The sequence below is a fragment of the Molothrus aeneus genome, chromosome 1, assembly GCF_037042795.1.
Source record: "Molothrus aeneus isolate 106 chromosome 1, BPBGC_Maene_1.0, whole genome shotgun sequence".
Lineage (NCBI taxonomy): Eukaryota > Metazoa > Chordata > Aves > Passeriformes > Icteridae > Molothrus > Molothrus aeneus.
In genome coordinates this window covers 32,103,502-32,125,045 of record NC_089646.1, presented here as the reverse complement: position 1 = coordinate 32,125,045, position 21,544 = coordinate 32,103,502, and the positions used below count along the sequence as shown (strand labels likewise).

The window sequence follows — 21,544 nt, the reverse complement described above, 5'->3', positions numbered from 1 at the left end:
GCTATGATGGTCAGGAAGGAATCAAAGCTGGAAATGGGGGAAGGGAAGCCAGGATCAGAGATATGTGAGAGTTTCAGTATTCCCTGGGTGGCATAATAGGTGTTGGCAGTGTCTAAGTAGTCTGTAGTGTGCAGTCTGAAAGTAATGGGATGTGATGAGAGAAGAAGAATGGGATCAGAAGGTATATGTCAGCAGAAAACTGCAGCCTGCGGTGAAGCCTTTGTTGGCTGAAGAAATCACTGTGCATACAGTATGATATCAGAGGCTGATAAGTGGCATCATGGAGTGTCACTCCCTCCCCATCGGTAACAGCAGCTTGCTCAGGAGGAGATACTTCAAGGAAGGAGAAGGGAGTGACCCAAGGGAGATTGTTTGGGAACCTAGTGTCAATGCTGCTCCTCATGGTGAATTTAACCAAAGACAGAAGGAGCCTTATGTAGGCATGATAGTGGCTGAAGAAGAGGTAGAGAAGGGCAGCAGGGAAGTACAGTGAAAGCCCAGTGGCTGATGGATGGACTGAGATTTTATGGGTGGGACTGTCAGTAGAGCAACATGGTTTGAGGGGTTGTTCTGAAGAGAGCTGTCCCCTACCATGTGAAGAAGGGAAGGCTATGTCAGGCAGAGCTGGTATGTTAGCTGCTGATAATATCAGAGCCCAGCAAAACATGCAGCAGCCTGGCTAAGGGTAGATCAGATGTCCTCGTTTTGGAGGCGGCAACATCCCTCAGAAGGGTGGAGCAGATGGCTGGAGGCAGCAAGAGCTCCAGCTCCAGCTTGATGTGCTGCTGCATGTCTGGCAGCCTCCGTGCTGGCAGCAAGGCTTTTCCTTCCAGTGCTGCTGTGAATGGTCTTCTGGTGCACGGGCTACAACACCAGTTTGAGGTACCCTGTCATTGTAAGGTTTCATGGTCTTGACTGAGGTAAATCCCAGCAAAACATTTAATATCTTATCCTCTTTTTCCAGTATTTCTTCCTATTCTAATGATAGAGCTGGTTAAATCTCCCCACACAAAAATAACACTTTGGATCACTTCTGCCAACTTTTTGCAGAAGAGACAGTGAAATCTGGACTGTGCCACAGTTCTGCATGTGTTCCTCCTCAGAGGAACCCTTCCCTGCGGAGGAGGTCACACAAGGAGGCAGATGAGTGTTTACTCAAGATGCCTTGCATCTCATTGCAGATACAATGTGATTTACTAGTTGCCATGGGAACGGTGCTTTTTTCATTCCATAACTTGAATAAATGTTGAGGTTGCCCTTGGTATAACTAACTTAGCTCCCTTCTAAAGCTGGGCACGATTGTATTATCTAAGAAAAGCAGAGAGGAGACTCCCTACTGAAATAAATTTAGAGCATGTAGGCATGCAACAAGCAGGTACATGATTCCATCAGGCACAAAATAAGAAATAAATTAATATATGATTATCTAAAATTATAAAATATAAAGAAATATAAAACGTTGCTTCATAATGTGGTGTCATACATTTTTCTGTAATTTGTATTGTTTGTGACACTTTGGTTTTCTTCAATACCTGAAAACTTATTTAATAATTTTATGGCTATTTCTTTATATAGGTATGCAAAAAAGCACTTTTCTTCTTTTTCCTTGTTGCAATCCTGCAATAAAATTCCTTTATTTCTTGGATGCTATAACCATCAGTTCTGAATTAATTATTGCTGACAAGAGTTGATTGTTAACCTGCTCTTTCCCACCTCCCTTATTCTTTTATGTTTTCCTTTTGTTAATTGTGGACAACAAACATTGTACCAAAACAAATGGATCCTTTAATTTGCTCCTGTGCATGTAACATTAGAAAAAAGCATTCTAGATAGAAGCAGCCTGATTTTTCTCATTTCTATAGTTACTATTAACATCAGTGAATATTTCATGCTGCATAATAAATGCAGAATCACATCTCCTGCTATTAGGTGGAAGGAGTGAGTTTTATTTTTCATTCTAACTCCTTTCTCCTTTTTTTTTTTTTTTGGCAGCTTTATTGCATGCTCTACACATTTCTGTCTACTTAGGGTCTGTTATCAAGTCTGTGAGCGATTAGTGGCTTATCTATGTTTGAATGATTTAGATTCATGAATTAATTAACAATAAAAGAACCATTAGAAAGCATTAGTAAAAAGGCTGGTGATTTCAGGCTATTTTGGAGAGAATTAGAACTGTCATCCAAACCCAAGGAAATTGTAGCCATTGTGATTCGTGCTTTCCTCAAAAGAAATCACTGTATTATGTCTAACTTAGTTGAAAACAACCACCAAACCACAGGATATAAATCCTATTTTGTGATGACTGCTATTGGTCTAGCAGTTAAATAAATTGTTTTGATTTTAAGCATTAGCTTTGGTTTTGTTTTTTTTTTTCCTACTCCTTTACTCAGTGCTTTTTCATACTTGCAGTTAAATGTCAGTGCATTTGAGAGAGTTTGATTCTGGAGTTCTTGAGAATGAGCTTGAGCTTTATATAGTATTCTCAGTTTTAGAGAACCTTTTTCTTAAGCCTTTTATGAGGTCAGATCCAGCTCCTGACCTTTGCTGAGTACTCTTTTTAGAAAAATTATCTGCATCTTTCCTTGAGCACAACACTTCAACAAGAAGATATATGCCTTACAGTGATAAGTGTAATGAGCAGGAATGGGCAAGTTTTAACCTTCCTAGTTTGCAATTGTGGCTTATACTGGGAATAGTATACAAATTTTATTTTATTTTATTTTTATTGGAGTGACAGCATTGGCAGGCTTGAGAAGTATCATAGACATAAGTCAAGAGACAAAGTTTTCTCTCAGAGACAGTAAGGGGGTAAGCAAGTTTTTAAAAATAATATTTTGCTACATACCTAGTATGAATTGGAGTGAAAGACAAAGAAAGGCATCGTCAGTCTTGTCTGCTTGACTTAGAAGTTGTATGTGTTCAGAACTGGTAATTAGAGCAATATAAGGCTGACAGTGCCATATATTTGCTGCCATCTCTCTTCCATTCCTTCAGGAGACCTTATTTATCACTGCTTCCATTATAAGGGTTGTAAGGCCTTTGTATACATGTCCTTACCAAGGTGAATATTATTCTACATTAATAAATTAAATCTACTAACACTAGTGAGCTGTGTTCTGCAGTTCTCATTCTTGAGTGAAAGCTGTGTGGGGGCTGCCAGAGAAGTCAAGTTCCAGCCCTGTTAGATGTTAATCAAGTTGTTATCTATTTCCTCTCATATGCCAGTAATTTCTAGAACTTCACCAGTCTGATGTTAGGATTATTCTGTCAAGTATTATTTCTGTACATCTACACATTTATATACATATATGTACATTTTTCTTTCCCTAAACCATATGGTAATAGTAGTATGTGTCATCAGTCCTTGGGTATCCAGGTTAAATCTGCAGTCCTCCTTGAAGCCTTGGCACTCCTCCCACCTTCCTGGCTGAAACATAAGTCCTGCAGTTTTTATATCATTTCCCTCATGCTCTTCACTGCAGCTAAGGCTTGAACCACAGCCACTAACATCACTGAAGATACTGTTCCAGTGTCTTCCAGAGTCTCCTCCAGATAGCTGGGGGATTGAATTGTTTCATCTACATACTCCTATTGTACTGTATTGTATTCTGTTCTGTTCTGTTCTGTTGTATTCTATTCATTTGCAAAAGGAGATACTGGCATCTGGTCTTTTGAGTTTTTGCCCTGAAGGAAACTTTACATTCTGGGGAGGAAAATAGTTCTGATTCTAGTGAAAATAATACAGTTGTAAAAACTCTCTTAAGGCAAAAATACAAATTGAATTTTCCTGACATTTGCCTTGGGACCTGGACCTGTTGTGTGCTGAGCTCCTGTGTGGCAGGGGTTGCAGAAGCCCTGCCAGCCTGGGCTGGGCAGTAGGTGCAGTCAGTGGGGGAAGCCTGGCTGGCTACTTTCTCTTCAAACTGACATGCTCTGGCACAGTTTCAGTCGTACTGAATTCATATTTTTTCAGTGAAAAGAAAAAGTTTCATTGGGAAATTTCCAACCAGCTGCATACCCCACCACATTAATTGCAAGGCCACTGGAGGGTATTGTTGGCATCTGCCCTTTTTGTTCTAGTCATGTTAATTTGCCCTGGTGTGGTGCAGGTTTTTCTACAAATACAGAAGCTCTAAGCCTCCAATTCTTCTGTATACTGACATGTTTTCAAGTACATGCTGTCCTGCCAGCTGTGAGAGAATGAGATAATATTAATACCATCATCCTATCTCCTGCCTTGCTTCAGTCCCTTCCCCTTTCTTTTTTCCCCTCTGTTTTTGTACAGTTGCAGAGAGGTCTCCTCAGTTGTCCTTGCCAAGGTGGTAGCTCTCTGTCAGGCTGTCAGATTTACCCACTAATAGCTATGAAGAGTGTGTGCTCCAAGGAAGGGAAAACTGAAATGCATAGCCTTCAGTTGTTGTGAGAAGACATTTCTCATTAACCAACAAAGAGCTGTGGAGTGTTGAGGTTATGATAACATTACTTCGGTGGTTGTGACACCAGTAATGATTTTCTTCATATTATTTTAGAAAGTGTGCCCTTTTTCCTGTGTTAGAGGTTCCTTCCTTTCATTAAAGCCCAATCCTTAAAGTGTTCTCACCTTAAATATATTTAAAGGAAATTGGGGGCTAGTCAAGGGTACAAACAATTTGGTCTCTGTTTAGTACATTTCTTCCATGTCCAAACCGTGTATCTGCAACTGTACTGCAGCTCAGCACTACTGAAGTGTGCCACAGGGAAGGGTACACTAGGATTCCTGTTTTCAATCATGGATTTTATGGTTCTGTTATTTTCCAAAGAATATTAAGGGTTTTTTCTTTTTAACTGTGAACCCTCTGGTGATTGGACTTACTCTTAAAGGTCTTTTCCAACATAAACAATTCTATGATTCTCTGAAAAGCTTCATGAGATTCCTCTTTTTCAACTTCTTTTTCCTTTCCTTAACTATACAAACTTTTTTCATATTTTCAAGTGGCCTGCACAGTGAACCCCCCCCCACCCTGCTTGTATTTGGACCACTACTTGGGAACATCATACAAGTGAGTTTTTGGGGTTTTTTCCCTTAGGACCTGACTGCAGCCCTTCAGCTCACATAAGGACTTGCATTTAGCAGTGCCCTATTCCCATGAGCAGTTCCTTTCTTCTTAGTAATAGAGAAAGCAGAAATAATCCTACTCTCAGCAGTTTTGGGATTACAGGCAAAAATTGTGTTCCTTGATGTATGACTGTGTAGGGATATTAATCTTTTCCCTGATGCCTGTCGTCTGTCGTCTCTTGTCTTACCAGCACTGTCCTTTTGACCCCTCTACAAGGATAACTTGTTATTAACGTTGCCTTTGCTGCCGATGCTCAGTATGCAGATGACAGCACAACAGTTTTTCTAAGAGGGCTTGTTCTGTGCATTATCAGACACAGTATTCACAACTGGCTTCAGCAACAAAGGATTTTTATTATTTTTTCTTCCCCGTGTTGTGGCTTGTGCCCATTTTATCACCGTTTGTGTAGCTGATAAATTCAGAGGAGGTTGTGCTAAGCCCAATGTTTTTGTTGTGCATCTGTCGGACTGATAGCTCAGTGTGAGACCACTAGCAAGTTTTGGTACAATGCCTGGGTGCTTTTTCCTGAAGGGTCAAATATTTAGAGTGTTTTACAGACTGGTCAGAAGTCACTGAAAGCCAAAACAAAATCACTGTGTGAGGCATTTTAAAGTTATTAGTTGATTTCTACCAATATACTGTGATTAGCCCACATTTATTAAAGGATTTAACAGCTGCAGGGGAAAACAAAAATATTAGAGTACAGAGAACTGGGGAAAAGATAATGACATCACAAAAAATAATAAAATGCAATATGTAAATCCTGTGAGCTGTATTTTGTAGTGAAATGAAATAGCACAGCCTTAGGTAACATTTTTTTTTAATACTTAAGAATTGCCATATGACAAACTTCTGTTGATGGTCCTGCAGTCTTTTAAGGTAATTTTGCCCTTGATATTTGGAAAAAGCAGTGATCTTGCAACTTCAAAACAAGTAGCCCCATTGAAAATGTTTCATGTTTTGGTATTTTAAATTGAGGTAGAGTAGTAACTATTTTTTAATTTTCATCTTTCTGAAATAAAGAGAGGGTAACCACTGCAGAAAAAAATACTGGTCTCCTCCTTACATAGGGGTTCAGCTGTACTGGTGACTTTGAAAGCTTTTCTCCTGTGGTAGTTGAAAGTGAATCAAACATCTTAATACAGATTTTGATCTCTCTTGAAACTCTGTGAAATGCAGTAACATATTCTGAGACGGATTATCCACAGAGATCAGAGATATTGTCATCCACCTTCACGTTAATTGTGATCTGTTCACTTCCATTTTTTTTTTGTCAAATGAAGGGGAATAGCCTGTGAAGAATAGAGTAATTTTTGTACGTGTTTGTACTTTGGTGACTTTAGATCTAATTTTGCAGTTTCCACAATAACAGATTCTAGGGAGAAACACAGGGAAGTGTAAGAAGGTGATCATCCTTAGTCTTGATAGAAGTGGTCTGAAAGTGTATCTTAGATGTGTTAACAGAATGTGTTTTGTTTTGTTTCTTTTTTTCCTTTCCCTTTCTTTTATGCTTGCAGTATAAATGTGCCTATATTTTATAGCCAGGACTCACCTCATTGTCTGTTATTAGCACTAGCGAATGTCTCATGTTGTAAGACTTCATTTTCCATTGCTTCTAGGAGTTGTTGCGTATTTTCTGTTTTTTCTGAAAGCTGTCTGCATCAGCCTATGTAATTCTATATGAAAAATGCAGCCAACATTGTTCAGAAGTAGCTAAGAGTGAAGTTGGGGTAAATCCTGTTTTGCTATATTAAAAAAAAAAAATGGCAGTAGTTCTCTGAAAAGCTCTTATGCCCTTATTATTCTGAGGTGGGATCTGAAATTCCTTTGTGGTTTTTTTGCCATCTTCATAAATATTTGCCCAAATATGACCCGAATTAAAGACCAAAAAATGCAGTTTGTACAAGCTCCGTAAAGAGTTTCTAGAGCTCTGGAGGTTAATATTTGAAGGCTCTGGAAGCTCCAAGCATGCTTCAGCCTGAGCTGTGAAGGATTTTCTGTACAGCTGCAGCTCCTGGCTGTTACAACCAGAATGTGCTTGTAGGATGTAATGAGCCAGAATGGAGATTTAACTCTGTCACTTTTGGTGTGTCCAACCTCAGTGGGCAGGTTTGAGGACCTCAGTGCCACACTGCAAAGGCCTTTTGTCTTAGCTTGGACCCAGTCACAAAGTTAAGTCTCAAAATATGCTGAACAAGGAAGAGTTGTAGGGATGGAGCAGGACAGAGTGAAAAAACCCAGTGTTTTATTCAAAGGAACTACATTAGATAATACAAAGATTACCTGTCAATGTTTCCCAGTTTTTTGACTTGACTTGTCTTTTTCATGTTCTTGTAATTCTTCTTTTGCATGGATAGTATATACCAGAGATATTATAACACCCAAGCAAAAGGACATCTTCCCAGCAAAGCAATCAGTCTTTGGAAATGAGGATCTTGTTACTTTGTGGCTTTTGTCAGGCTCTGTCACCAATTTGAGAACTTTCCCTGCATGGGCAGTCAAAGCGTCTCTACACTTGTTCTTCTGACCCCACTTCCTGACTCTGCTCTTGTGTTTCACACTGCTTGGATATGTTCCTGTGTGCACAGGGAAGCTCCTTAAATTCATTGAGGGGAGCAGTCTCCTCTTCAGAACACAAACAGCCCTGGGAATCCTCTGTGTTGGCCTTTTCCCGTACTTCTCAAGGGCATGACCTGGCACCAGCATCAAAAGACATAGAGGCAGACGTGATTGACATTATCTGATTGTGTTGAGTCAGTTTTACCAAATTATGCTAGGAAAACAAAATGTTCCTGCCCTCCATAACTTCTAGAAGAGGCAATTTCTTTGTCATTTAATGTGATTTTGGAGCAGATAATCTGTGTAAAGTTTGCTTTGTTGCATGTTGCCAAAAGAAGATTCTCTTTGCCTTTGCTTGGTTGTTTGGCAGCAGGAAAATCTGCCTGTGCACTGGATTTTCCATGCTCCATTAAGTTTATGGATGCCTTATAGGTTATCTCTTAGTTCCTTCATTACTTTTTTACCCACTGAACCCGGCAGTGTGTGAATCTGTCTGGCTCTGGTATTGGCTGGGGTAGCTCTGGGTCTGACTCCTTTTTAAAAAAAGCAGGTGAAGAGATGTTGGACAAAAGTTCTGTCATTGAGAAGTGAATAGTTTGCATTGCTGGTTAGGGATGTTCCAGCATAACAGGCACTTCAGTAATGGGGAACATAGATACAGAAACTAATCTTTGCACAGTTGTCCTGTCCTGGAGAAATTATGTGAACATGGATTTTCTTTTCAGTGAAGCAGGCTTCTGAATATACTGTCTGTTGCAGAGCATAATGGGGTTTTTTTCTCTTAGAAAGCTGGTGGAAAGCAGAGCAGTTTTTAAATGCTATTTCTAGCAGTGGAGGTTTCTCACAGGAAGAGAAGAGGCAGTGCATTCTGGGTGTTGGATCCTTTTTTAATTAATTAAAAGGCCAAACTCAGGAATGCAAAGAACACAGAAATATCCCTGACACCAAAGTTACCAGTTGCTTTGGCCAGAGATTGGGTTTTTCCCTGCCAATTGCAAACAATCCAGAAACCTAATGGCTTCCATAAGGAAGCCAGCCCACTGTGGCTGTTTTCAACAATGCCATAGGTTCCTTCTGCTTCCTTCTTCCTCTGTGCTAATTTTGGGGGTCATATTCCTGCTCATGCAAAGTGTAACTCGCAAGTTGAGGCCCGCTAAGCAATGACTTCCAGCTGTTTCATTCCTGTAAGCATATAAATATTTATACCACCCCAGGGTTCCTTTCTTGCTGAAAATAAAGGTAGCACTTGTCTGCTGTTAAAATATATTACCCAGGAGATAAATGGCTTACTTCAGTATTAGGAAGATGGATGAGAGGAGTGGAAAATTGGCTATAATGTTGGTTGGAAGATCCACTGAGTCCAGAGAACCTTGCTGTTTACTTGAAACTCCTGCTGGGAACTGACATTGAGGTTGATAGTGCTGTGTTTAGCTATCAAGAGATGATTAATTAAAAGCTGTAATAAATGTGAAATATAGTGGCTGACAGATGCAGAGCTAGCTAAATTTCCTTGTGATGGGTAATGTGCACCATGGATTGATTATAACATCCTAACAGGATGTGAATGGTGCTTTTGAAGGTACAGATGGGACAGGGAGAGTGCACATAAGGCCACATGTAAAGTGAGATGGGAGTTTACCTCTGTGGCATTTTGGTACTCTACCCCTTTCTATCCCACCTCAAATCCAAATGTATTCTGATTGAGGCTGCTGGGAGTAATTTCTTACCCACTGCCCCGGAGCAAAGTAAATATCAGATAGGCAGTGTGGGGGACTCAAATCCAGCTGCCAGTGTAGCATCACCCAGGTGAACTGGGATGCTGTGGTGGCCTCTCTGCCCTGATCCATAAAATGAGAGCTAGTGATGCTGTGCCTCTGTTCCCCTGCACGGCCAGCACAGGCTGCAAGGGCTGTGTGAAGGTCTGGCAAACTGCTGTAAGGCTTCCTTGTTAATTGGAAGCGTGATGAGAACGTCTCTTGAGGAGTCAGTCTGCTGGCTCTCAGGGACTTGGCCAGGGTGCTGCCATGCCCTTCAGTACACGCTGCTGTCACTTGGGGGCCCCTTGCATCCTCCTCATCTGTCACTGGCTTTAGACGGAGCATGCTGAGAACAGCTCGGTTTTCTTCCAGCAAGAATTATTTCACGGACCATTCCAGGTTCTGGTAAATGAAGCGTGCCTTGATGTCATTTCAGAGTAATATCTGTACTGAAATCAGAACTTGTGAAAATATGTAGGACTTGCCTATGTGCTTTGCTTTGTTCAGGTTAATTGTTGTGGCTTGTTGTATGATTAAAGGGCCTGACTGAACACAAAAATATGTCATGTATAAGTGGGGGTTTAATGAAATAGTAATTCTTCCCTTAAAGTGAGATTGTGTTTGATATAAGATAGCAAAATAAAGAAATTCTCTATTCTTCTCCTTTTTTCAGGGAAATATTTATTATAGGTAATGAAAATCCAACTTGAACCCAATTGGCCTTAGTTTTGCCCAATTTTTGATAAAATAGATTGATTTTTCTCTTCCTTGAAATTGCTAAAATTGGCAAGAACAAGAGGAACAGTCTTATGAAAATCTTACCATTGGGGCACTTTATGCTGTAAATTTGCAAACACCTACTCCAAAGGTTTTTTTGAAAATATCTCTGCCTAGTGAGATGCTGAAGGGGAAACACTGTCCACTGTCTTCCACACCAACCATTGTTAATGTCCTTTCAGTATGAAAGAGCTTTCACCCTCCCAGTGCTCCCTGTTGACTTGCTGCCAGCTGCTCATGTATGTAATGTATATGGGTGTGCTTAAAATCCATTCCCATCTATGAGGAAATAGATGGCTTGTACAAATACAGCACCATACATCACATACATTCTCCATATGTGCTGCAGTTTGGAATGTCAGTGAGCACAGGGAAATGAGGATTGGGGCTATTTTAGAGGATGGAAATGCCAGAGAAGAGACAGAGAAATGGAGCGATTTATTTGTTTGGATAAATCTCCCTTTTACTGAATTGCTTTAATGCTTTGCCTGCTCTTCTCTCCTTCTCTTTTGGTGCTTCTTTCATTGCAGTTTTTCAAATATGTAGGCAACAAAAACCACAGCCAGTGAAATGGAAGATTACAATCATGCATCAGTATTCCTGTAACGTGGCTGCTCAATAATGTCTCCTGGGAGTGTTGCAATGAATATCTGACATTAATTGGCTCAGTACCTGTATGTCTGACCTTGCAGAAATTTAATAGATCAATTCTACATGTTCTTTACTGATAAAGAAAACTTCTTCAGGGCAGGGGCTGCATCTTTGGGCACGCCTGCACCACAGTGACAATCAGAAGTAGCAGTCAGATTCACTGGGTCTCAGAATAAAAAATTAAATAATAGAAAGAGGAATCATAAAGTCGTTTCTCTCCCTTGTTTTGCCAGGGTAGCTCTGTTCCTTAACATTTTTAAACCCGTTTGAAGTCTTTTTAACTGCTGGATACTGTACGTTTCATGCACAAATGCTGTTTTCTCTTCTTTGAGTACTAACATATATGGCCTTCATATGTGTGTTTGACATACTGAACAATATAACTAAACCAGGTCAGGATTAGAGCAACAGCACCTACTGGGATGTGCTTGCATGGAAACAGCTGCCTCTTTTGTGTCGCTCACTCTGCGGTGACTGAATGTGCCAGGAGGATCTGGCAGGGGGCTGCGCGCCGCTCTCCGGCAGCCGCCGCGTTTCAAAGCGCCCTGCTCAGTCAGCAGCCAGCCCTCATCTCCCGCTCTGCTCCGTCAGCTGCCTTCGGCTGCGCTGGGCATGAGGGCTGCGTGTGCACAAATGGATCATGGTTCACCTCCCGGCCGTTTCAGGGAGCGGGCAGGGAGAAAGTCGGTGTACAAACCGCAGCTTAGCCAAAATTCACGCACACGGCCGTCACTGGGCTGAACTTTCTTTGGGGGTGTTTGTTTCCCAAGTTAAAAAGTTGTTGAAAAGAAGGGAGAGCCGTAAGCCCAGTATTTCAGGAGATGCTCAGAGGTACACATGACATGCCTGCCCACTGTCTGTATTGCCTTTACCGAAGTACAGGAGAGAAGGTTTACAGAAGGTGTATTCTGGCTCTCTATTACTGGCGTGCTCGGGAGCACTTGCCGCTTTCAGACTATTGTTACCTGTCCCCTGCTTTGTTCGATTGTCTGGGAATTAAACAAGCCATCACCTTGGGGACACGGAAACCCGCATATTCAAAGCCCCACTCCCACCGGCTTCTGTGAATTAAAATCCAACACACGGAGCCCAGTGCCTCTCACAAAGGGAGCCCGGGGTGCAAAGAGCCCCCTCCCCAGTCTAAGCCCCCGGGCGGCGGGATGGCAGCCCTAGCCCCGACCCCGGCGGGCACTGACCGCGCTCTCTCTGTCCCTCTCTCTCCCCCTGCGCTCTGAAGGTGGACGATGGAGGCGGCGGCGAGCGGGCGCGGGAGGCGGCCGGCGCGGCGCTGGTGCTGCGGAAGGTGTGGTCACGCAGCCCGGCCCCCGAGCGGCGCGGGAGGTAAGGCTTCCGCGGCTCCGGGCGTGCGGGGCTGGGCCGGCCGGGCCGGGCTCGGCGGCGGCGGCGGCGGGCGGGGCGGCGGCCCGCGGCCCCGGCAGGGCGATGGCCCCCGCGGGGGGAGCTTAGGGGCCGGCGGCGGCGCGCAGGGAGCGGGGCGCCATGGGCAGCGGCAGGGTGCGGGTGCCCGAGGCGCTGGCCGGCCGCGGCGGGGAGCGGCCGCTGCCCACCTTCGACGTGCCTTACTTCAAGTACATCGACGAGGAGGACGAGGAGGATGAGTGGAGCAGCCGCTCGCAGTCCTCCACCGAGGATGACTCCGGGGACTCTCTGCTTTCCGACAGATACGTGGTGGTGTCGGGGACGCCGGAGAAGATTTTGGAGCATCTCCTCAGCGACCTGCACCTGGAAGCCGCCCAGGACAAAGAGACGGGTAAGGAGCGAGCCTGGCGGGGGGCGGCGGCGGCCGGGGATGGGGTAGAGGTGCCGGTCCCGGTGCCGGTGCCGGTGCCGCCAGAGCGGCGCGGGGATGGCTCCCGGGCACCCCGGCCGAAAGCCACTGGCAGCTGGGCGTGCAGCCGGGCGATGCGGGAGGAATCCCCGAGTGTGGCGCGGCGGCCGGGCGGTGGCGGAGCGGCACCGGCCCCGGGGCAGGAGCGCCGGCGGCAGCGGAGCCGCTCGGCAGCAACTTGAACCGCTTTACCTTCGGCTGTGGCTGCCGCCGGGGCAGCGCAGGCTGCGGCGGGCTTTGTACAGCACCGTGTCCCTGCAGACAGGGCTGCCATCCCTCGTAGCCTGCAGCTGTTCCTATATCCGTCCGGATGCTTGCAGCGCACCTCACCTCCTGGCCAGCTTCTCGTTTTGCCACCACCCCAGTACTTTGGCACGTCTGTTTCATTAAAACGGCTTATAAATTTCCTCATAGCCCGGGGCACACCGTATCGCCCAGTGCTCTACTTGTTTGTCTTCAACCAGAGATATTTCATTCCAGCCTAGAGCAATTTTATCTGAATCGGGCTACTTGACATGCATGCAATTTAATTTCCAGCTGGATCTCTTGGATATATGCACAGCTTGCTGTCACCAGGAGCTCATGGAATAGTTTATCAGAAGTGCCTTTAACCTGCAATTCATAGATGCTTTTAATGGAAGCAGCCAGGCTGGTGAGACTTTTGGAGGTCCTGAATACTGAAGAGGAGGGTAGGTGGCTGCCAATGGCACTGTGTATTTGGTGATCCTCAGCAGGGTTAAAATGCATACTCCTGGTGCCTGTACATATCTTTCTCTACAAATGAGATTACTGAGAATAAACACAGTTTAATCCTTTTAAATGTCTGAAAATATAAATAACATCTGTGATTCCCAGAGGAATATCTCAGAACAAGTCATTAGTTTAATGTGGGACAATAGGCATATTCCTGGTGCTGATGTGTCAGTGCCCCAAAGAAACACATAGAGTGTCTGCCAGTGATATTATTACAATGTTCCTAGTGCTGCTTTTGTCTGCCTAGACATTAATATTTAGTGCAGAGAGAGACTGTGGTTGTTTTCCTTCCACAGATGCACTAGGTAGTTATGGGTGTAATTTACTTGAATCAGTTCCTTGGCAGTGTAGTGAGGATCCTTCCTTGGCCTTTTAAGGTCAAATATTGGAATAGAATAAGTTTTCTCATTAATGTTTATCACACAAAGATTGGGCAACATCAGCTGCCAGTCTTTATAGTCTGCTTCACCTTATTTTATAAGCTCACAATCTTGCTGGAAAACAATGATACTTTCAGTAGTGATATGCATGATATTTTGGTGTTTGTAAAAGCAAAGCACTCCTTATGTAAAGCCTAAGATGCTGTATACATCCTCCCATGTACTACCTTTTTTTTTTTATCTCTTTACTCTCTCTCCCTCACAGAGAGGCTGTTCCTAAGCCTGGTCTTTTTGTTGTACAGAGGGGCTGGTAAACTGTCCTCAAAGCAAATGTTAAACCATGACTTGCTTGGTTGTTAGCAGATGGTAAAGTATTTAAAGGTTGATTAGCTTCCCCTCACCTCTGCCTTATCCTAGCTCCTTTGGAAAGAAACAATTAAGCTCTGCCCTGTAGCCAGGGTTAACTGGATCCCAGGGGCAAAACAAAGTAGCTGTGCCTTTGGTTTTTTGCCATCACAAAGATGTGTGCTAAACTTGCCCAGCAGCCCTCCACTCTCTCGAGGGTAGTTCCTCAGATACCATTTTCTTCTGACTTTATCAATGTGATAATACAGAACTTCCTTAAAATGAAAGACTTTAGGAGTTTTGTTTCCCAGTGGTTTATGAGGGGGATGCCCCATAATGGTTTTCACCAGCTTCTTTTGCAGACTCAGTTGCCTTTGGCATGAGGAAGTATGGGATGTTGATTGTGCATATTGTGTACAGCTTTGTGTGTGTACCTGAAGGCATCCTTCTGCCCTTTGGGTACTTGGATTTGCTGGGTTTTGTATTTTTTTCTAGTGCCAATCTGGCTCATCTCAGAGAACGATCAAGTTGCCGAGCCCTGCAGGCTTGTGTTTTAGCAGGCATAGCTTCACAGAACATAAAAGGACAATGCTGTACCCAGCTGCTGCTCCTGCTGTCTGTCTGCCAGTTCCAGGATGACTTCCGTGGCCTCTTGCTTTCCCTGCAGCCCCCAATGCAGTTTCCTTATTTGTGTCTGTACAGAACAAGAGAAAGAGCTGTTCTTACATTCGAAGGTGCACAGGGGGCTGTTGTTCTGTTTGACCCTTTGCACTGCTTCCCAAGGAGGGATGCTCTGCATGTTTTCAGTCCCACCCTTTGGATACCAAATCATAACTGCAGCCCTCTATGGCTGTTAACAGAAAAATCCACTATCCTGGGGCTGGCGTGGTCATGGAACACTGCCTTTTCCAAACACTGCCTTTTCCAAACACCACCACGGCTGAATGATGTGCCATGGATTGCTCCCAGCCAGCCTCCATTTTCTAGCCCAAGTCAGCAGACACTGCTTGCACCTGAGAGCCTAAAGCAAATTTTGGGGCTGATCTGGAAAAAATTTTACTGGTGTCCAGCCCAGTCTCCAGGGCTTCCTTCAACTGCTGCTAAACCTGCAGCAAGGCACCTTAAGCACTCAGCTTAATAAACTCTGCCATAATAAACAGGTGGGGACCCAGCTTGAAGAGTTCTCCCAGTGCCTGTGCCATAACAGAGTGCTGTTAGAGCAGCTGAGGACATCTGAAGAGGACACTGCAATCTGCAAAGCTAGACTAGTCTATTGCTCTGGTGACTTCCGCAGGCAGGATGTCTGGAAAGCCTGAGGTTTGCAAGACTCTTTAGGCTTAACTTAGTAATTGTTTAATGACTGAGGGATTTTTGTGATGACTCTGTCAGGGGGTGTATGTGAGTTCTTGGGATATCACCTTAAATTTGGGCTTGCCACTAACAAAGGCTTGCCAGCCTTCCATCTCAAAGGGAGGAAGTTTTCATCTCACTGAGGTACTATAACCTGTAAAGTACCAACCCCCAAGAAGACTGTTCTTGTTTCCTGCCATGGGATGGATGGAAATTTTAAATTTCTGTAACAAACAACTTTTCTGAGTCATCTCTAAGGTGGTTGGAATCACTGGGGAATGTCTGCTGAGTGTGCATTTTAGAGTGCAATTTGAGGTTTTAAGAACTGAATGGAGAGATTCACTTCAAATATGTCAGTATCTAGGTAGAAGATGCAAAACTCCTGGGCTAATCCTCATCAAGGGTGGGGATTTGAACAAGTAATCTTCAAGAGGCCAAATCTTAGCATCTCAGGATCCCTAATCCCTTCCCGTTGACTACACCATTTATTTAGAATCATTGTTCTTTTATGTAAAATCTTTATTTCTTGGATGTTAGCAGTATTTCCTTCTCTAGATATTATCCTGATGTTATTTTTGGAGTTTTCTGTAGCTGGTCTCTGTTCAAACATACTGTCTTGCTTTGTGGTGGTTACATTCAACATCTGGCAGCCTCTGGAATGATGTAGTGATCATCACATCCAGTGCTGCTGCTCCAGGCCTGCCTGGATCTCTCAGACCATTTCCTTCAGTCTATTGGGTCACCTCTCTCGGGCAGCTTAAGCAGAACATTGCTGAAGTAGAACATAATCTCCCCCACTGCATCTGCTGACACCACATGTCTTTTACCTCCCTACTACAGAATTCATTTCAGGGAATGACTAGAGAAGACAGTCATTTGTGAAGGTGTTCGAGAGCAAGAGGCAGAGGGAAGGTGTGATCTGGAGAAAGGAAATAAACATGGGATGGTATGACTGGCACAACATGGTGGTGTTGGTATTAACTGATGTGTCTTTGTAGTGGACTGGGTGAAGGGGATTGTGACAAGGGGGGAGACTTGACAGTTCTGTTAGGCTATTGCAGATGTTGGGATGGCAAATGATGCAGGGCCTGAAGAAAGATTAAAGGGACAGAAAAAGAGGACAAATCCTCATGACACACCTAAATGAGAGGCAGAAAAGTGTAAGTATGGTCTGTATTTCTCTGGAGTAGGAAAAGGAAGGAGTAATGACCTTTGTACCTTGCTACGTCACCTTATCTGGGACTGTGCAGGATCCTTGGATTAGTGGGAACTCTCCCCTGTCATACAGAAGCAGTTTTACCTTTAGGATTTTAACATACCACCTTGGAGGGGCCTTCAGACCATGACTATTTGTCCTAGAAGTCCTGTGTAGTAAGAGTTACTTTTGTTTAACGCATTCTGTTTCTGCACTGCGCCAATGGCACTGCTGTGCTGCTGGGCAGTGGCACCCTCTGTGGAACTGTACGTGACCTTGGAGGGGAATGGTACTATCTTGCATGAACTGACTGTAGTCAGCTGCCAAATGAAATTGTGAAAAAGGGACACAGCTCTGCCTTTTCTAGATTGTCTTTTGCTTAGTATTCCAAGAAAAAAAGGCCGGGTTGCTTTTTGGTATTTTTTTCTTAGTTATGAAGGATTTATTAGGTTTTTTTTGCTCAGTGTGCTTTTCACTGATGATGAAAAGGTGTTGAAAAATGTACTCCTGTGACTGCCACTCAGTCAGTGTAAGTGTATCTGATGCATGTGGACTGATGTCAACAAGAATAAATACTTGCCCAACACTTTGTTATCCTACCTTCCAGGTTTTAGGATGGAGAGAATAAATGCCTGCTAACCCTTCCTCTTAACAGTCCTTCACAATGAAATGTTGTCAGTCATAATTTTGAGGGATTTTGTAAATTCTTCCCTAAAGTTTTAGGAAGATTTGGTAAAATAAGTGGGCTAAATGCATATTACTGTCATGCTCATAGGAGGGGAATAAGATTTTAGCTGAGCACATCAATGTAAGAATAACAGAAAAGATAAAAAATACTAATATATGTCCATGTTCAATATAAGAGAACCTTGGGAGGCTCTTGCAGAGGACCATTGCTTTATGTAGTGTGAGTCTAAGCTATCTCTAAATTAGACTGTCAGTAGAAGTAGGTTTAGAATAAATCAATAAAATGAATAGTAACAAATCACCAGGATCAGATGTTACTCCCTGCAGACTTCTGAAGGAACTCTGATATGAAATTGCTGAACTCCTAACAGTGGTGTGTAATCTATCATATAAAGCAGCTTGAGTGGCAGAGGAAGGTGGAAAATGTGATGCCAATTAAAAGAAATGGTTCTATTTGGGGAACGTCTAAGTAATAAGGTTGTCATTTTATCAATACATTATTCTAGCATAAACTGATGCTGGAGTTGAAAGAAGCAGCTCAGCCTTTCCCAGCCACTCTTGCCGCTGGTGCCTCTGTGCTTCTGCAGTATGCAGTGTGATTCTGTAGCAGACCCAAAGCTGGTCCTAGTTGATCCTAACCTAGGAAATACTAAATTATGAGTTTTAAGATCCACTTGATCTGTCAGTGACACAAAATTTCCTCCCCTGACACAGGGAGAGGGTGGCAGGGAGTGAGAAGTGTGCAGGCGAGGACAGCAGGAGAGAGAGACTGGTGTTCTTAGCAGCTGGACTTGATTGCAGGAGTGTGATTAGATGCAAAATTTCAGCATGAAGTTATGAATTTGTGCTGGGAAATGGGGTGTCAGTACAGTAGATGCAGAAGAAAGCAATGCATACAGAAACATACTGAGAAGCAGGGAATGTGGGGATTATTTTTTACAGACCGGTCAGATCTTGTGTATCCTGTAGGGCTGTTAAATGTTTGAAAGAGCATCAGGATCTATATGATCTGGTGTGCCTGTATCTTATACTCATATTTTCAAAATGCTTTTGATAAAGTCCCTTGCTAAAAATCCTGAAAGAAATTTAAAGATCATTTTGATCAGGAAGGAGATGCTTTTCAGGGCTGATAATTACTTAAGAGAGAAGATGAAAGGTAGGAGTAAATTGTCTGTGTTTAAAATGGAGGGAATTCTCCATTCAAGACTGGGTGCTGCTGAGTGTGGGATGAAATCTGAGACAACAGCATGTGCTCCTATTATTAAATGGTTGAGGGTCTCCTGATAAATTAAGCCATAGTTTCACCTTTGGTGGCCTTGCAAGATGTTCTTGTATGCCCTATTATCCCCACATCTGACTGCTTGTTTGAGTTCTTGTGCTATATCAGGAAGCTGATCCAACTCAAAATTAGTCTCATGAAAGTAGTAAGAATGGGGCAGTGTAGAACTGGGAAAATAAGTTGGGAGCAGGCCCCTCGAACCAGCCCTATGGCTGCTGAAAGATGAAAGGAATAAAATCTGTGTGACTGCAGGATAAAATTGCAGATGGGATCCAAGTTTAAAAAATGCAAAGTAATGTGTTTTTCTACCATGAAGAAGAGGAAATTCTCATTATACATATTCAGCAGGGTGCTGACTTGACTATTATCATGTAGAAAATAGGTCTGTGGAGGTAGTGTGGATAGTTCTTGGCAATTTTTGATCAGCATTGGTCAAAAAGGCAAGGGGTATTTGGCTAATTAGGAAAAAAAGCCAAGCAAGAGCTATAGTTATACCACTGTGTAACTGTGAAATATGAAAAGTATAATATGATTCCTTCTTCTCCCCCAGCTCAGGTTGAAAATGAAGTAAAGAGCAGCAAGACTGATTAGAATTATAGATTAAATACATCTAAGAATAAATAGTCTAGGTCTGGTCATTGTAGGAAGGCAACTTTTGGTAAAAGAGATTTATGGTGATCTACAAGACTATTTATTGTGTGGGGAAGGTGAGACATAAAGATTGCTCATTTTTTCTCATAATGAGGCAAGTGTTTTGTAACACAGTGAATTTGATTTATAACTGATAAAGAGAAGTGGTTTTCTGGTATAATGCACAGCTAAACTGTGGAATTTGTTGTTGTGAATATTCTGTGGAAGCCAAAATTTGGAAGGGTTTAAACAAACTAGGCAAGATCCTGGCAAAAACTCCATCACTGCAGTGATACCAATATGACTTCCCATTTGGAAAGTCTCCACTGCCTGTTGCTGGAAGATAGGAGGTTGTGTCTGAGGAAGATAACTCTGTATTTATCCTTTTTTGAGTTAATTTTTCTTCTGTTGGGCATCCTCTGTCGAAGACCTAGTTCTTTTTATGAGGATCCTTGCTCTGACCCAGAGTATTGCATGCAGCATGTTGCAGTTTGGAAAGAATTAATCAGAATCTAAGATTATCATAAGATAGGTGGGACAATTGAGTCAGTTGTTGGTTCAGATGGCAGCAGAGTGGCAGTAGCATTTTCTGCTAAATGGCATGGTGGAACCTGAAGCTGGGACAAGAGAAGCTGGAGCTCTGGGTAGCATGAAATTTGGACCAAGGCTGCCAGCAGTGACACTGGCTTCTCAAATGGGAAGGTCTGACATCCTCTAACTGTACTTTGCCATGCTTGCCCATCTCCTCTTCTATACTTGTCTTGACCTTGTGCCAAGTAGATTTAGGTAACTTAATAGGAAATATTTTTTTTCCCCCTTTGAAAGGATTATTTTCTGTCACAGTACCATAGTGAGCTGAATCAGCTTGCAGAAGGAGCACCATGTCTGGGATTCTCTACGGACAGACAGTGTGTCACATGCTGCAGTGCTGAAGATAATGGGAAATGCCAACGAGGGGAATGTGTCTAAGATGCTCTCTAGTGTCAGGAACTCAGACAGTTTTTTCTGAGAAAAAAAAGAGCCTGAAAAGGGTTTATTTGCACTTGGGCACTAAAACTTGTTTGGGCAAACTTTGGAAAGGCCGAGTCTGGGAACGCTGCTCCTGAATTGTCCCATCGTTGTATCCAATGACTGGGAAACTAGAGTCAGCATGGGGAATGATAAACACTCTTATGCATGATCAGGTCTCTCCTTGTAGATACAGATGGTATTTTTTCAGTTCATCACTGCAAATACTTTTCTGATGTGAGTACACTTAGCAAGTTGGACCGTTTCAGGGAGAGAAAGTAACTGAGGTAGCCATCAAAAATTCAATTTTTCATGTATGTAGGAGTTTTGGTGTGCCCAGGAGCACCAAAGCACTTTGTGCACTGCAGGCACCTAAATACATTATTTTTGTACTCAATGCAAGAATACCTGGTAGAGCCCCAAGTGTTTAATGTTCTGTGTTTGAGTCAAATTTGCAAAAGCTACCATTGTCTATGACAGCCAATTGGATCATAGCACTGTCAGTTTCTCTGTTTTTTTCCTGTAATTCAGTGATTCACTATTGCCAGTTGTCGCCTTTTGCTATGTGAGAAAATGATAAGGAGCTGTCATGAAAGCCTAGTGTGAAACCATTTATTATGAAGATGTGCATTGTTGACAATATCAGGGTTTTTGATGAGCTTAGTTGTTTAAGCAGAAAAGAATTGGGAAGTGTAGGTCTATCAGGAGAATATTTTTAGAGGTAAAAGTAATTTTCTTTTGACAGTGGGAAAGGCTTCTAAGTCAGAAAAGGCAGAAAATGTTCATTTGTTGTACTGCAAAATAAGCTTAGGTGATATAAGCATTTTGATGAGGTACCTGGCAGATAAGATGTTATGACACTGGGAATTTGGTAAGGTTGTTGGAAATGTAACCCTGAAGACATTTAATCAGTTATTTGTAACATCCCTTTTGCTCTCATAACACGGGAAGTCTAAGCGCTGTAACTATCAAATCAATGGAGAAAGTATTTCAGACACCTGAAATTATATATTGTCATATATATATATATATATAAAAATAACCAGATGCATCAAGTAGCTGAGATCATAAAGATACATGTTTGTATATTTGAAAAGCATTTCTGCAGAACTTTTTCCAGAATGGTGCTTTTGATAATTCCTAATTGTCTGGTGGTGCTAAGCCAAGAAGTGCCTGGAAGGGATAAAAAATTATTGGAGGATTTTATAAAAATTCTTGTATTTTAGTG

General features: G+C 42.8%; 1 protein-coding gene across 1 annotated transcript in view; it reads left to right on the top strand.

Annotated features, from left to right (window-relative positions):
- RAPGEF5 (Rap guanine nucleotide exchange factor 5) overlaps positions 1-21,544 on the top strand; it is a 157,195-nt gene that overhangs the window by 80,556 nt on the left and 55,095 nt on the right. The window contains exons 10-11 of the mRNA XM_066554452.1: positions 12,078-12,181; positions 12,523-12,611. Coding sequence (XP_066410549.1) covers positions 12,078-12,181; positions 12,523-12,611 — 193 coding nt within the window. The remainder of the gene's footprint in view (positions 1-12,077; positions 12,182-12,522; positions 12,612-21,544) is intronic.